The sequence below is a fragment of the Macrosteles quadrilineatus genome, unplaced genomic scaffold, assembly GCF_028750875.1.
Source record: "Macrosteles quadrilineatus isolate MER2022 unplaced genomic scaffold, UCM_ALF_1.0 Scaffold_3__2_contigs__length_128488019, whole genome shotgun sequence".
NCBI lineage: Eukaryota > Metazoa > Arthropoda > Insecta > Hemiptera > Cicadellidae > Macrosteles > Macrosteles quadrilineatus.
The window spans coordinates 43,240,406-43,257,320 of NW_026542596.1; the positions used below are offsets into that span (position 1 = coordinate 43,240,406).

Genomic DNA, 16,915 nt, shown 5'->3' on the forward strand with positions numbered 1-16,915 from the left:
ATATAAATATATATATATATATAAATATATATATATGAATTTGAACGGATGGTGTTTTTGGCCTCTGGGGACCTCAAAACGAAAAAGTAAATCGGTCCCGGGTCTAGGTCTTACCATGAGACCTACGGTAATAGCTTATTCCCTAAATGGGAAATTCGCTAAAAAATACCATTCTTTGTAAATACGATAGCTGGTTTATTTTGACATTAATCGAGGGAAAACATGGTTTTAGAACAAAGGAAATTTAGGCCTATGTACAGAATGTATAAAAAATGCTCCAATGGAAAATTCTTAAGCGTTTTGAAGCTGGAAAGACATCTGAAATCACGTAAAATCAGCGTGCCATATCACGTACCATATCAGAACCAAAGCTGATTGCAGAAAGGAAAAAAATAAGCTAAAAACAAATCAATGGGATTTTGATCATACACAACTGATCAAATGTCAAATAAGTAAAAATATGTTCAGTAGCAAAAAATGTTTCAAAAAATTTAAAAGGTTTAATGAAGTTTGTCACAGTTGTCCAAAAAACGTTTCAGTTGTTTGCGGTTTTTTAAATCAATCTATTCACTTAATTTAAGGAGAGAATACATCCTATTAAACCCTCAATTATGTTTCTCACAAGATTAGTGAACAAAACATTTTCAATGTTTTCATAGTTTGCATGACGATTCGTATGTAAAAGGGACAGTTATGCAATTTTGTAAGGAAATTCGTTTAAGATTTCTCACTTTTGTATTCATCGGTCCAGAACCATTGAATATAAACATACAAAATAAGCAGAATGCAAATTGATAAAAATATATCTGAAATTTGCCATCCCACTATGTATTAGTTTGACGAACTGTTTTACGTCTTTATTGCAACATTAAAACTAAGTTTGAAAACGAAAACCCTTTATATATATATATAACCTCTTAAAACAACTTCCAGCTAGTTTTCAATTCTGCTAATGTAAATATGCAGCTGCTAAGAAAGTGATTCAATAATTTCGTCTGTTACGATTATATTTACATTAGGCTACATAAGGCTATACAATCGAGATTTCGAGCTATTGACAAGAATGCAATTTAGCTAATACCTCACCTAATAAAAAAATCGATTAATAATTTCGATTCATGCGATTGCTACAATGCTACAAACAAAATTTACTGTTTACAACAGCTGATTTTCACATGTTTTCTGTGCTAAAGCACAAGAACATAGTTTTTACTTCATAGGACAAGGGAGTAAAATAGCACTTATACCCGCAACGTCTGCAGTATGACGAACAATTATTTATTCTTATTCTATGCTGATAGTGTTACAGTTGATGCATTTTCGGTAACATAGATTTGATAGTGGCGCAGTTCCAGATATATCCGCTAGGGTGGGACACCGCACAGTATTGCCGATACACACTGTGCTTTACTGCAGAATTTCCATTGTATTGTCCCGATAACCGATAACTTTATCGGAGTTTACCTAAGGGGGTGCTTTATACAGCCATTTCAGAAGAACAGTTAGATTATGTCACCAGTTTGAGTTCGATTAGGCCAACGTTTTAAATGCGCCTAATTCAATTCATAGGAAATTAGTTTTATTTTTAGACATTGTGATGAAAACAAAAATACCCCCGCCGCAGCAAACCTGCAGACTAAGCGAATTTCCATTTGCCTAATTGGATTTCTAAAATGTCTCCTTAAAATATCACATTTATTCTCTATTTCCTATTTAAATAGCATTAGTTTAACAAGTACTCTAGGTTTGCTGCAACGGGGAGGGTAAAAATGTTTTTTTTCATAAAATTTTAATAGTTTAGTATGAAATAAATGCATTTTCCAAATGCGATCAAAATATGCTCATAAACAAGCAAACAACAACAGTTTACTTATTCTTCATAAAAATAGCATGTGAATTTAAATTTACATTTTTTTTTATTTTCTCTGTAACCATTAGGCACATAATAACGCTTTAATGTGCTAAATTATGTTTTTTAGGCTATAAACCATAAACCCCCGTTCCTATGGTCCGATCATGCTGGTTCACGAACTCGATATAGGTTTACACGTTTACACCAAATTTCATAAAAATCAGATTTTGGATACTTAAGTATACATCTTATAATACGAACAATCTGTTAAAATAAATTTTTATTGAAAAATAACTTGTTTGAATAAGCCACTTGAAGTCCTGTCCAAATTATACTTTCTCCATTGGATTTGGTTATTGAGATAGTTGATGTGACAAAAACTATGCTATACCCAACAATAAGTCCTATCAGTTTGATTTTGTTAACAAGTTGACATATCGACAGAAATCAGTAATTTGAATCAGCGTACTCAGTTTTAGTAGCTCTGTCTAACTTCTTCCACAAAAAAATCAATAGTGAAAGACTGTACAAAACAGCAAACTACACTTCAAAGCGCTACCATACAAGATCCATGAAGTACAAGTACTGCAGTACTGTACCTGGTTGAAGTACGCCGGAAGTACGCATCTTTGGTCGTCCAGTCGACTGCTCTGTACTCGCTCTAGCAGCTCGAACAGATGGTCTTGACCGGTGTTCTGCAAAACAAACATTACTTTAGATAGAGGCAGAAATTAAGTAACATCCATAACTCATCATTTCTCCTAACTCAGTATTTTGGGAGCAAATACACATGACTGTGCAAAGTTACCGACAATGCTAGCACTGCCGGCATAGTATATAATCAGCCATTCTACCATGGTATATAGTCAATGATTATATGAATCAGATACAGTATAAAACAATGAAATTCATACTTTGCAAAGTCATGCTATTCTATTGAATCTCAGTAGCCATACAGGTATAGTACAGGTACAGTATAAAATATGCTGTTGTAGGACTTTTTTCGACTTTTGTTTCCTTGTTTGGCATCAACTAATTTAATTTTAAAATGAACTGCTCTACCCTACCCAATTTAATATTTCTTTTTTTAGACTTTTAATTCCTTCGTTGGCATTAGCCAATCTTATCTACAATAAACAATCATTAACTAACCTAACCTAACCATACATAAACTGTTTGGATATTGTCAAAAAAGTAGTTACTAGTGTACCTGTTGCTCGAATTCGAGCAATTGCGAATCATTACAGACGACTCAAAGATTATGGAAATACTCACGATCTACACAACAGTTAGATATAATCAAAATCTTTTGTAAATATCTTATCTTCTTTCAAAAAGCTGATCTTGTTTTTTTTAGTGTTTTTAGTGTAAAAAAAACATGATTTCTATTTCTTCTACTTGGTTGTGTTCTATGACTTTTCTATGTTTCCATTGTTTGCAAATCGGTTATTTCAATGATTGCTCAAGAAATGTAGCACAGTGTTAATTCAGTTTTATTTTTAGCCTATATCAAATTGTCCAGGATTTCTAGCTCTTTTCCATTGTAATAATTACATTAACCCATGTTTCGTCTACAGATGCAATATGCCAAAGAATATCACCTACGTACAATCTCCAAGAAGTGGTAAAAAAGGCAGAAACCAACCCATACAATAGATATAAGTTAACTCCATAAGAAATAATTTTAAAAGTTACTGTGATATTAGGATTTTCCACTGATTTGGTAATAGAACATTATATTGCAAAACATGACACGATGCAGAAGAAAATCAATTTTAAAATCAGAAAAATCCATTGCAAATAAGGTAAACTCACCAGTAGCTGACAGTATAAGAAACTATACGCACTTAATAATCCGTGGTTTTGAATAAATAGGAACTAAAGAGATATTACGGATTTTATGTGATTCTTAATTTATTAGTGTAGTTTTCAAATTTGTCATACAAAAAGGGTTTTTTAAATATATTTTATAACATTTTTAAACTTAATTCAACCTTTGTACGTGTTCCAGTAGCTGACAGTGAAAAAAGTGCTTGTACCAGTAGCTGACTGTTTTAAGATAATTTGGCTTAGGCCTATAAATTAAAAAATTAAAATAATTTTATAAAAATGTGAGATCACATAAATGATAAATAGCATGCAAATTTCGATGGGTAAAACCAATTTAAGCCGGGTTTTCCTAGGCGCGGAGTCGGCGAGCGGAGAGAGGAACGCGGAGAGCGGACTCCACTTTTTGTCTTAGGCAATTTAATGTTACTGTTTTCCTAGAAGCGGAGCGGAATGCCATGTTAATTTCAATTCCGCTCTCCGCTCTCCGCTTCCGCACCTAGGAAAACCCGGCTTTAATATTGTGCAAGTAGCAAATATCCCCTGTCAGCTAGTGGAACTTGTATGGCTTTTGTGTTCCAAAGCCTGACATTGATATAATTTTAAATCCAAAACCCCTAACTCCCAATTTTATCATGAAATTGTCAACAAAGGTATAATTGATAAAAATAATTAGCCTAATCATTAATACTATTTAAGAAATTTAGCGAAATGACAAAAAACCAAACTTACTTTCTTAACAATTTAATTAAGGGAATCGACTAAATGTGATGTGTACAGACAGGGTCACTTTCAAACCACCACCATTCCGCGAGTATGGGCTAAATTTAACTGATTTGTTTGTAAACAAATCAAGAATAAACATATGTTCTTCTAACAATGCAATCATGTGTAAATATTTTTAAGAGACCACATTATAATGTTAAGAAACTCAAACTGTCAGCTTCTGGTACACTGTCAGCTACTGGTGCATTTACCTAACTGTACTTCATTTTGACAAATTCAATAAATCACAATTTAAAATTAACAGCTGTTGCATTAAAAAGTAGTGTAGAATTATGCATATGGTCGTAATGTAAACAAATCTGAAGAGGCAACTTTAAAGGCTTCTGGGGCAGAGCCCCGAGGGAATTTACCTCTTTCCTCTTTTGATGGCTCATCTACAGACCAAGACCTTTCTTTAGAGACCCCGACCAAGTTTCTACGCCCAGCCGTTCTCTCAAATTAGCTGTGACAAAAACCCTGTTTTCCTCCATAAGAATAACATGGGATGGGAATTTAAAGGCCACGGGGGCAGAGCCCCAAGGGAATTCGCCATGTTTCTCTTGGCTCATCTACAGACCAAGACCTTTCTTTAGACACCTCTACCGAGTTTCTACGCCCAGCCGTTCTCTCAAAATAGCTGTGACAAAGAAAAACAGTTTCAAATTAATATATAAATTTTCGAACAAATATCTTTGTTTTATACCTTGCTAGAGACGTGATGTTACAATTTGCTCAAGCCCTAGGCAAATTTTCTAAAATCCTATTGTTGTTAATCTTTTTCATACTTTGCCTAAAAGCTTTAGGCAATGTACATAATTCATGCAGTACTGTATACTTTGCCGTTACCATAATGTTTATTTTTTAGCAACTAAAACCCGTCCATGCTTATTTAGTGGTTCAGTTCAAACCAGGTTCAAACATATCGCTTAACCGTCTTAGTTCCTAATTTTCTTATTTGTGCAACTCTCTATAATTAGCTGAAATAATAGTATTATTGGACTCATTGAGAACATAAGTCGAATATATGGACTTGTAGCTACGAAGATGCAAATGTGTTGTTTCAATAAACTATAAAACAATCATTTGTTTTATAAAAATTATATAGTGTCTGTTTTATCCGTCTGTATTTTACATAAAGCTGTATTACATACCAAATGGGTATTACTTCATACGTCAGTACACATAGAGTAACAATACGTTGCTGTTAACAAAGATGGTTGTCTATATATAAACCGCTGCACCTGCACTTGTGTGTATATATAGGAATAGGACACACGTGGCCTTCAATGAGGTACAGCCGAAGTCATCCACGAGGTACTGTTATAGAAAGGATCTTAAAAAAAAAACAGAATTCAAATTTAAAAAAATAGTTTTTGATGGTGGGGTTTTTAGATGTGTCAGACTATTAATTTTCGACGGTAATCTTATCTGTTATTCAAAATAATGTATAATAAAAAAAAATATCACTCGGTATTTTAGTTTCTTTAGGATTATACTTGAGTAAGTTGTTGTGTTATCGATACGCCTAACTTAAATAATATTAATTTCTTATTCGAAGAGGATGCAGTTATGAGAGGATAGTAAATGTTTAAAATGATTTTCTTGTGTAAAAACAATATAACGTTATAGTGTAACGCAGTTATAAATATTTACCTATAGGCCATGGACCTGTTAGATAATTAAAAATAATTTATTTTATTCGAAACCTAAAGTGGCTTTCAAAGTTTCCACAAACTCTTGGATTTTTAATAAGAATAAGATCGATGTAACATTGTCGATACGAAGCAAAACTGAAAATCTTTAAAATAGATAATTTAAACACTTTTATCTTAAAATTCAAAACGAATCAATGTATATTATCAACATAAAGTTATAAATAAACCAACTAAAAAGTATAAACATGTTGTGTTTAATTTGACTGTTCTTGCAGAGAAGTGTTAACGCCTTCATATAAGACGGAGCACCACGCGCAGCGCATATGCCTGTGTGGATTGCAGCGACAAAGTTGAAGGCGGCTTTAAATTGCTACTGGTATGGACAGTGCAGTAGTGTTTTGGTACTATACCGATCACACATATTAATTATAACTAAGCTAACCTAACTTAAGGGTGACCTATGTTTTATATTGGTTAGGTTTGGTAGATTTTGTTATTTAAACTAATTAAAATCTTATTTGGAAGTCGATTTATCGGTGTGGTTGGTATATTAAAGTACCAAGAAATCGATCACAAAGTTGCTTATATGTCTCAATAAACAATGTGAGGACGATATGTTTACCACACATATCACATCATTATTAGTATACAAACGATGGTAAATAGTGTAAACTACTCACACCAGTTATTGAATTGGTGGTCAAGTTATCTTACTATTACATCAGTATGATTAAATCCCTCAGATTGCAGGCGAAGCAGTAAAAACAATAGCATTTACAGTTTTAGAAAAAAAACCCATATAAAATATATATTTTTTATCCAGTGTAAAAAATGTGTTATTTTGGTCCGTATGGAATCACTTACACGACATTTATTACACCAAGGCAAAACCATACCTAACTGTTCAACTATAATATTTCCCGAACAGAAAAAGCGTAAAACAATTCCGAGAAACGAACCTCACCTACTTCGTTTCAATAACAAAGAAAAAACTGACGTAAACACATACAGACGTCAAACATGGTGAAAACGTGGAAATGGAAAACATTGGCAACAGGGTCAGACGAGTGGGGGAATTCAACAATGGAAGATGCAATCAGCTGTTACTGTGCAGTATCTGTTCAATCAGCTGTTTCTCCCATGGCCTTATCAATTTCTCACATTCCAACCGCATCTGATCTTGTTATTTTATATTGACGTTTGCAACTTTATTCGCACAGATGTTGGCGTCAGATTGCGTGTATTGCGATCTTCATTATCGCTGAACACGGACTGGGAAATTTATAGTGCGGGGAACGTAAAAATCGTAAAAATATAAGTGAGTTGGAATGTGCAAGTTCTTTGTGATAGACCTTGTTAGATGATTGTTAGATTATTGCCGTCTGTCGAGTCTTGCACATAGGTACTTCTGTTGAACCAAAACGTGTTATCATGCATCAGTGGCATGTAATGTCATGTGCAATGAGCTTTGCATGCAAAATCAATAATTCAATTGAGCCAGCATTAAACTAATGACGAGAGGCCTCTTAAAATAACATTTATTAAAACACATTGGTGTGGCATTTATTTTGGAATTTGTTAAAACGAATATTACTAGTTCCTCATAAAGATTGTCAGATTTATTTTAAAGTTTAAATTTTTAAGTTTAATGAGTATTTAGGTTTTCTGCTACAGGGAGGCAGTAAAGTGTGTATTAGTAAAATACTAAAAGCCTAATACGAAATAATACAATTTGTCAAATTTTATCCAAATATATTCATAAAGAAAATTACAACGGTTTACTTGTTCTCTTGGAAGGATGTTTTATTTACAGTTTTTAGACTTTTATCCGTTACCACTAAGCATACAGCAATGTAAATTTTTATATACTGTCATTTTATATGAATTTTAACAGATGACGTTTTTGTCCTCTAGGAGGTAAAATAAACTAACCATAAGACCTACGGTAATAGCATTGACTATTGGATACTGAAGTCAATTGTATTGACTTGTACTGAATTGATCAATAACTGTACTGAGTGATTGTATTGATAGTCAAAAGTAATAGCTCATTCCAGGTCTTACTATGAGTCGTACGGTGATAGCTTACTCCAGGTCTTACCCAGTCTTACCATGAGACATACGTAAGCCTACTCCAGGTCTTACCATGAGACATAGGCCCTACGGTAATAGCGTATTCCCTATATTGGAACTTCACTAAAACCAGTGAAAATTCAACTGCTTAGTGTTTTCAAAATGCGTAAACAAAACCAAAATGATGAAACCTCCACGACGCCCAAAGCTCGTGGCCTCTCATTGGTCAGCCGATGTCTGACAATGGCTCTACACTTTACGATCAACAAACTGCGGTTTACGATACATCACGTGACCAAGGCTACGTACGAGGAACATAGTGTTACGTAGTTACTATAGTGGAATTCGTCTAACTTTGAGTGTTTGGAGTCGCTTGTTTACTTTGTGTCATTGGCACCGGATTGGGCCAGGATTAGGATTAAGAATTATAGAACAAAAATAAAAAAAAGGGGGGAAACTAGATAACTAATATCAGCAATCTGACTCATAATTCCCACATTTTGTCAACAACCCTTAATATGAGCAATCAGTGGGAGTTACTAGGCCGGTAGTATTTTATCGGGGAAATCTTAAAAGTTGCAATAACATTAGAACCGTAATTTCTGCAGCATTGTGGGTTGTACAGTTTTGTTTAGAGTTAAGGACCATAATATACTGAATTTTTTTTCAAAATCAATGTAGCCATTTTTTGAATCCAATTTTCCCGTTATTTTAAAGAAAAATAACCATTCCAAATCAAAACTCCTGGAGATAGGCCTACTATGGATTAGTACACACAAAATCAATTTCATCAAAATCGGACGACAGGTGTAGTCTGTAACTTTGTACATTACAAACACACATACACCACTGTGAAAACCACTTTGTTGGTTCAGTACGATCAAAAACATATATTTCTACCCAAAACTAGGAATCTTTTAAAGTGGATTATCACTAAATTATGTAAGCCTATAGAGGGAAAAAGTAAAAATTTACATTGAAAACCATTGTGTTATAAAGTTCAAATTTAATTAACCACAGTTAAATTTACTACACTTTACAACGGTTATTTTGCAGCTGAAGCTGTTGCTACGTCTAGTTCAGTTCTGCAATGATTGCCGCACCTACTCGTTGCTCGTTGTGGTGAGAGTTGTTGCGTTGTTGTCGCTTTGCCCACAGCCGGTGCAATGTCTACAAACTTTACTACATTGTTGCTACCCACAAATTGCCCTCACAAACATAGTAGAACCCTGATAACAAGACCCTCGATAACAAGTCACAGACTTAACTGCCTCCAACGCTGCAACGCTGCAAACGTAATTGTGACAATATTCAAATATGGTTGGAAGGCGTGGAAGTCTTGGGTGCAATGACGTTTGTTAGTCTTGAGTTCACATAGGACAAAAACCGAAGTTGCAAATGGTATATTGCATCCAATTTTAATTTATTACAAATTTTTGAGTCAGGAAGCATAGTGAACAAGTCTTGCAAAGAAAATAACGAACAAGATCGGAAGCGGAAGACTCTACCACTAGAAATAAGCAGAATCGCAGAATATTAATTCCTCATGTGTTACTTTACGAAATCCACACACGTTCCGTTCTGGCGGTGTACATATTATTTAGTGCAATAACCTGAGCAAAGGTAAATAGGGGTAGTAGTTCGATTTTACATTTTATTTTTGGAGTACATCATTAACCAAGGGCTCGAAACTGCCCATATAACCTTTGACTATCAGTAGACATTATGGGAAATAGTAGGCATAGTTTGGAAAAATGGGAACTATCCTAACTACTAAGGCCTAGTTTGGCATTACATTTGGGGAAACCAGCGTTGCATATTGATGTTTACCTCGACGTGTGATCGAACCCATGTTTACATTCGTAACACTGTCTAGTTCTAGTTTATAAAGTTTAGTTGGGATTGTGTCATGGATAGACTAATTTCCCAAACAATCAATCAATGCGTGGAGTGTAGACGTCTGGTAAACGGGAACATTTTTTACAGTTTATTTGAGAATTACAACTTCCTGAAACCTTAACCCCCACTCGAACCCAGGTTTACTGGAGTTGCATATTTGTTGTTCTACGATGCTAGGCATGAGCCCGGGATTGTTTTTCATATTACTTCAGGCTAGACTTAAAGGGGTGGGGGCATTATCACTTAGATAAAATCCATTGGTAATTTGGCGGGATTTGAACCCAGGACCTCAGGGATCGAGGTCCCGCGCTCTCACCACTAGACCAGTTGTGGATGGATAAAGCTCTTGTCTACACGTTCAAACAATGAAACCCATTACATGATAACTGTAGGCTAGTTGTATTTTTGACAGCTTGTTCGGGAATACAGCCTTGAATTTGACCTCAACCTTCAACCCTACCGTCAAACCTTTGTTTACCAATTACTTTGTAGTATTTAAGGTTTGCTCTACTGTTGTGGACCTGGCCAATCCACGTTTATTCAATCAATGTCTGGTCTGGTTTTAACCACCGCCCCACTTTCCCGCGATATCGGTGATCGCGCCCCGCAGCCTTCCGCTACCGTTCCACCAGCACCACCATTCCCTCATCTCGTATAACTATTCACAAACCCGTTCTGCCACTGGATATGCCGCAACGCTGGTATGCGTGTAAGTTCTGTTTGGCAAACCGCAGGACAGAACCGTTCAACCTTGAGCCTAATTGTCCTACAATCGTTGCTGACACCGTTTACGGTTTACACTTCGGTTATGAATCGTGGGCTCGTTTCCTGCGACCTAGGTGTAGTCTTGTGGGCAACACGAAAAAGCAGTTGATTTACAATTTTGATTGATTTCTTGCGGTAAAAATCTGAACTAACTGCGTGTTAAGCTTTTGAGGATCCTAGAACGAAAAGGTACAGTGGTTGATACCTAATCTTGGATGAGGATAAAAAAATACGCCAATGCACAATAAGGGAACTCGCAACAAATTTTTGAATCAGATCAATACAAAATTCAATGTCAATACCAGAGCACTGGCTGATATTTGATACTCATCAATGACTAATGCTTCATTATGGCTAATCATTGATGTTACACTGATATTATGTTGACGATAACACTGTACCCCAGATAGCACGCCGGGTCCAGTTGACCTAGTCGCTGAGGAAATTAATGAATAGCAGCAGATTGCTGATTCTGAATACACTCTAATTGGCTCGTCTCAGCCAGCTGTGACGTCAGCAGCTGCTAACTGTTGTATTTTATAATACTCATCATAATATTGTTAGTAATAGTCAAACTATGTTTTTGTCTTAGTTTTATTTACAAATAGCCATGAGTTTGTATGGGTATTGTTTATACATTACTGAACCTTTATCCGTCTCCTGGTAGAGCTCGAAATATTTACAAAAATTTAAAACAAGTAAAATGTATTGGGTCCATTCAAAAGTCAAAGTCAATGCGATCCAATGACCTTGTTCAGAACCTGTCATTTCCAAGGGTCGCGTAATTTCCCCAAATAAATAGCCTGAGCGTCAAAGCGTGCTCCATTCAAAAGTCTATTCATCTTCTTTACACCTAATCGAGTAACAAAAATTCATAAAACTAGCCTGAGAAAAAAAAAACTTGTGGCAAAGCTAATTGAATATTTTTTTTATCATGTTATGTAATAGACGAACTTACTTATCAAGAATATTTATCAACTTATCTTAGAGCTGCTGAAACTGACATCTTATCACTTAAGTTTCATTTCCTGCTTTGAAAACAAATGTTTAATGTTCAGTCACTCAATTTTACTGCGGCATAATCTTGAATCGAATTGATTATAATCATCGAAAACAAATTAGCTCAAAAACTTTGTAATCATTGAACAGTTTAGATTGTTATTTGCATTTATTTATTTACTCACGATAGAAACTATTTTTAAACAAGGCTATAATAAGGTAAACCAACAGGTTAAAGGATTTAAATGCATGTGACTATTGCCGGGACCAGTTGTCCGCCCCCTCATACATCCAATACAATATCGCTTATCCGAACTTGGACCCGGATGGTTTAGGTCGAATGATCGAGATTCTACTGTACTACAAACTAGGAACTTATATCTACACATCTGTGGAGGTTTTATTTACCTTGAACTTATCCGACTGGCCAGTGTCGGGTTGGGTGGCGGGTGTTCTATATAGCTGGCCCTCCGTGCCTTGTCTCCTGCAACAACGGGGATCACTATTAAAACACAATACAAGAAAAGAAAAACACTAGAAAAATGCATATTTTTGAGGCAGTTGATAAAAACAGCAGTCAATGTAAACTCCAGACAAATAGTCAAACGCTTGATGCTGGTAGTCTATATGTTTGTTGAACGAGACTAGGCCTACGGTGAAATCAGTAATTGGTCGGATGAATTTTTAAACCAGAACGTTTAACTATGGCTTCTTCTCTAAAAATACAACGCTGTATCTCCAATGGAAAAAATACAGTATATATTCTCATCCCTGGATGAGACAGAAATATTTAGCCGCGGGCAACTCATTCCAGCGTTATCATACATCAAAGGCTCGGGAAAATGGAATCAACTGTTAACAGTATTGACAGATATTGATAATAGGTATATGTAATCAATACTGCATAATCAACGTAAGAATTAGGTTTCGAGTAATTGTTTACAGTAATACCATAGATAAAACATACTCCCTTAATACCTACTAACCTACCTTTATACCTACTACAGAAAAAAAACCTGTAGCTATTAATCATATTGACTTGCAGAAAATGTTTTAAGAAATACAATTTTTAGCGCCCCACGAAAATTGTCTGTTAGTGTTAATTATGAAATGCCTTATGCTGGTAATTAACTTTTGCTAATTTAATACAAATTTATAACGAAACGCTGTATCTCAGTCTATAAAATACAGTTAAAAATATCCAATATCTCATGTTCCAGAATGAGATAGAAATATTTAGCTGCAAGCACGTATTCCGCCGTTATTTAACACCAAACACAAATGTAAATATGCATCAAAACAGGATTCAATCGTGACACAGAATTTACCTATATTTAATTTATAATCAGTACAAAAAGTAAAATTGTGTATTGCAATCGACAGTTTATCAGGAATGAGCTTTTAAGTTTTAACAAAAATACTGTAGGTAAAACTTCAGTGGTTCATAGTATAAACTCGTAAAGTAATTTGTATTAAAATACATTCAAAAACTACCACGAAAATAATCTGCTTTTGTTAATTAAAAAAAGTTGATAACAAAATTTCCTGTGGAAAATGTCTATGTACAATCAGCGTTTTTAAGTTGTGTATTTGATTTAGAATTATATACATTTTGTTACAATGATATAATACCTACGGAAAAGATTTACTGTGTTATCATACAAGTTGATGCCTTTAATCTAAAGATAAAATCATGACAACATGAAATCAAAGTAACGTCGCTTCTCTAGACACCAAATTACGATTGTTTATGCGTGAAAAAACGGTATAATTTAAATATAAACCATCGCTGTCACATGTTTTCTCACCAAAACGAACTTATATCACACCCCACAATGCACTAAACATAAAAAACGCACTCTCACGGAACTCTAGACGTAAAATAACTCTAAACACATTGGGTCCACTATGACGTCATAGTGAGACAGTGTCGCCAACAAAACATGGTGTGATGTAGACAGGGTGCCAACAGGACAAAAATATCGTGGGACAGGAAGAGGCTGCAGTTGGTACTTCATTAATGGGTTAATTGAACAACTCTTTTTACTGTACCGAGCGGAGCGTCAGCGCCCGTATACCCACTCAACGCGACATCTGTACATGAATGAATTACCCGGACACATGTAATCGTTTGTTGCAAATCACGGGTGGAATTTAAACTTTAAAACTCCACCAAGACCTTTAAAAGTGTATCACTTTGTTTTGTCTTGTAAGGCTTTTAAATTAGCGTTTAAGTGCAAACTGGATTATACTGGTTTGTACTGTACAATATTTAGTCGTTAGCACACCTCCACCTCCAACCAATCATTTGTTATCAGTTAGTCCCCAATGTGTCAACTTCCCAGGAATATTATCATCTTGGCTGATTAACAATTGGGTTGAGATTTCATATTTTTATGAACTGTAAATATTTTTAAATAAATCCAACATTCTTAGATTTATTTGGGTTCAATGTACCTAAAATTTTGCAAGTAATATTAATCTCTTTTTACTGATAGGCTAAAAAGGTTTTTAGGTTTTTTAGGTTAGGTTAGTTGAGTTAGGCAGTGCTGCCATTAACTAATAACCATATTTGTAACTATGGAAAATTTTCAAACAGAAACATCGTAAGCATTCCTCCAACTTTTAATCTGAGTTGCGCATTTGGAGACATATCGGAGCTGCAGAAAACAATGTTGGAAGACCAGAGTAACAATGTTGGTTACTTCAACGCTTTCCGATACTACATGCTATACATACTTTGTAGTTTATCATTTTTTGTTATGCCAAAAACAAAGTTCGTTCAAATTTCTACTTCAGAAATTTGTCTAAACTACGAGAAATCGTTTTGACAGCAAGCAAGTCATTTAAATCTTATGAAGAATAGTTGTTTTTTTAGGAAGCCGATCAAGGACAGTTTTATGACCATAGACAACTACTTTTAGCATCGTAATATTTCACTCAGTTTAAAGGGATCACAAACTTTTAGCAGCTAAATCTATCTAGAAATTCAAAGTCGAGCCACAGCCTTCTACACCAGACGCTGCTACACTGCTACAGCCACCTGCATCCAGCGTATGACTGATGGCTGATGTCTTGGCCTTGTTATCCAGCCTGGCCGCGTGGGCCCAGTGTGGGCAGATCAATCAAACATCTGTCGTAAACTGAATCTCAGTCCAGCTCCAGCTACAGCATCCGCAGCTCCGTAGCTAACTGGATTATTTAGCGTAATCACAATCGGAGACAAAGTAGTTGCAGTGGGTCGATACTTTGTACAGTCTTGAACTTGGAGGAGATCCAAATAGTCCGGACCAGTTTAGTATTGCTGAAGTGCTTCACGTTGAGTTGGTCGTTGAATAGTTTACGATTTTTAAGAGTACATGCAGCACTGTCAGATAAAAGATTCGAGTATATATCGTATTGGATTCACGCTATATTATGTCGATGTTAGTATTAGAACATGTTAATCCTTAAGGTGTTAAGAAGAGTCTTTAGAACTATTCTGTGGCGGTTAAATAGGTTAGGTTAGTTTAGTTTAGAATAGAAAGACCTATGATTCTGTGAACTACAGATACTGTACTGGCTCTTCAAAAGGAACACACTTAAATCCATTATTTTAATACACCAAATATAGCATCATATTAGCTACATTTATTCCTACCACTAAAAGGATACTAAACAGAAACAAATGCTACACGCAAAAGCAACACTTAGTATAGGTACTCCAAATAGGTACAAGATAGAGTACAAAAGAACGTCAGCCAATTTCCCATTACGGGTCCATTTACGTATATCGGACGTAGTAGGCATACTATCTGTTTCATTCTCAAGATCCACATTCCCTCGCCAACTCCAGTTCTCGGAGGCAGTTCTATTCCGTGTTCCTCGTACACATTCTACATGTCATGCCGATCATACTCCGTCAGTACCCATTGATGCCTACGATCAACCTTCTATTGTAGCCTTCAATACCGCCCACTGCACCGACTACGGTTGCCGCTTCCGCCCTGTAATACACACATACACACACACACACACACATACGATTGCACGATTTATAACGTGTTCAGTTTCTATTTATCTCGTGTCATGTATCGATGATAATTGGACTGACCCGTTTTGTACTAGATATTTATGGGGTTCCATATGGGACAAACAGTGGGTAAAGTTACTGCAATAATGAAATATGAATAGGATAAATCACGTATTGCTAGTTGTCGTTTGTGATTAATGTTTTATTAATTAAATAATAACATATGGTACCTAATGTATTGAATTAACTTTTTTAAAGTTTTGATTGATGGTGTTGTGTTAATTATTGACTAGCCGCAGACTTTGAACTTACGAAGTGGTTGTGAGTGATACCACAGAATGTGAAACCCTTTCAGATTTACTTTATGAAAATTTTCAATTGGTCACAGAAATCTCTTGGTTCATGTTTCAAAAATGTCGAATCCTATGGAATAATAGGAAAAAGTGAAACAAGCAATAATTTTCTGATCAGAAACCCAAATAAGTTTTGTCATCACATTGCGGTTTTACCCTACTACAAATTACACATACAGCAGATGAAATAAAGTAAGTTGTGCTTCCTACTTCAGAATCATGAATCATCGTTAACAGAATCAAGAGTTATCTCACAGAGATAGCGTTAAGATAGTCTGAAGCTATTTTGAGTAAACACTTCTAAACAAAATCTTGAACAAAATGCTAAGTATTAATGCTAGATATACCAAATTATGTAATGTATCTAAGATAAGCAACGATAACGAGTAAAAGTAAAATGCTAATACGATGCGTTTACATCTTAATTCCGTCCGCATCCAAGGTGGACCCTCATTCAAATCAGCTGCATTCCTCAGTCAAACGTAAATCAATTATCTTGTAGGCGGTGCCAGGGGGTGAGGGGGAGGGGTACAGATGACAAATTGCCGCGATATTACCCCCGTGTCCTCACAAATTGCAACAGGCCGTGTTTAGTTAATTAAGCATTCCAGCGGCCAGCGAACTATTACGTAACGTAACGAGATCGATAAATCGGGAAATATTTCTAAATAACGGAGGCGCCATTAATATTAGAACAATGGGTAGTGCAGCGCCG

General features: G+C 35.4%; 1 protein-coding gene across 4 annotated transcripts in view; it reads right to left on the reverse strand.

Moving 5' to 3' along the window:
- LOC128988577 (rap1 GTPase-activating protein 1) overlaps positions 1 to 16,915 on the reverse strand; it is a 284,990-nt gene that overhangs the window by 77,469 nt on the left and 190,606 nt on the right. For all 4 annotated transcript variants that reach the window (XM_054409974.1, XM_054409977.1, XM_054409975.1 and 1 more), the window contains 2 exons: positions 12,244 to 12,319; positions 2,452 to 2,547 (listed from right to left, as the gene is read on the reverse strand). In XM_054409974.1, coding sequence (XP_054265949.1) covers positions 2,452 to 2,547; positions 12,244 to 12,319 — 172 coding nt within the window. The remainder of the gene's footprint in view (positions 1 to 2,451; positions 2,548 to 12,243; positions 12,320 to 16,915) is intronic.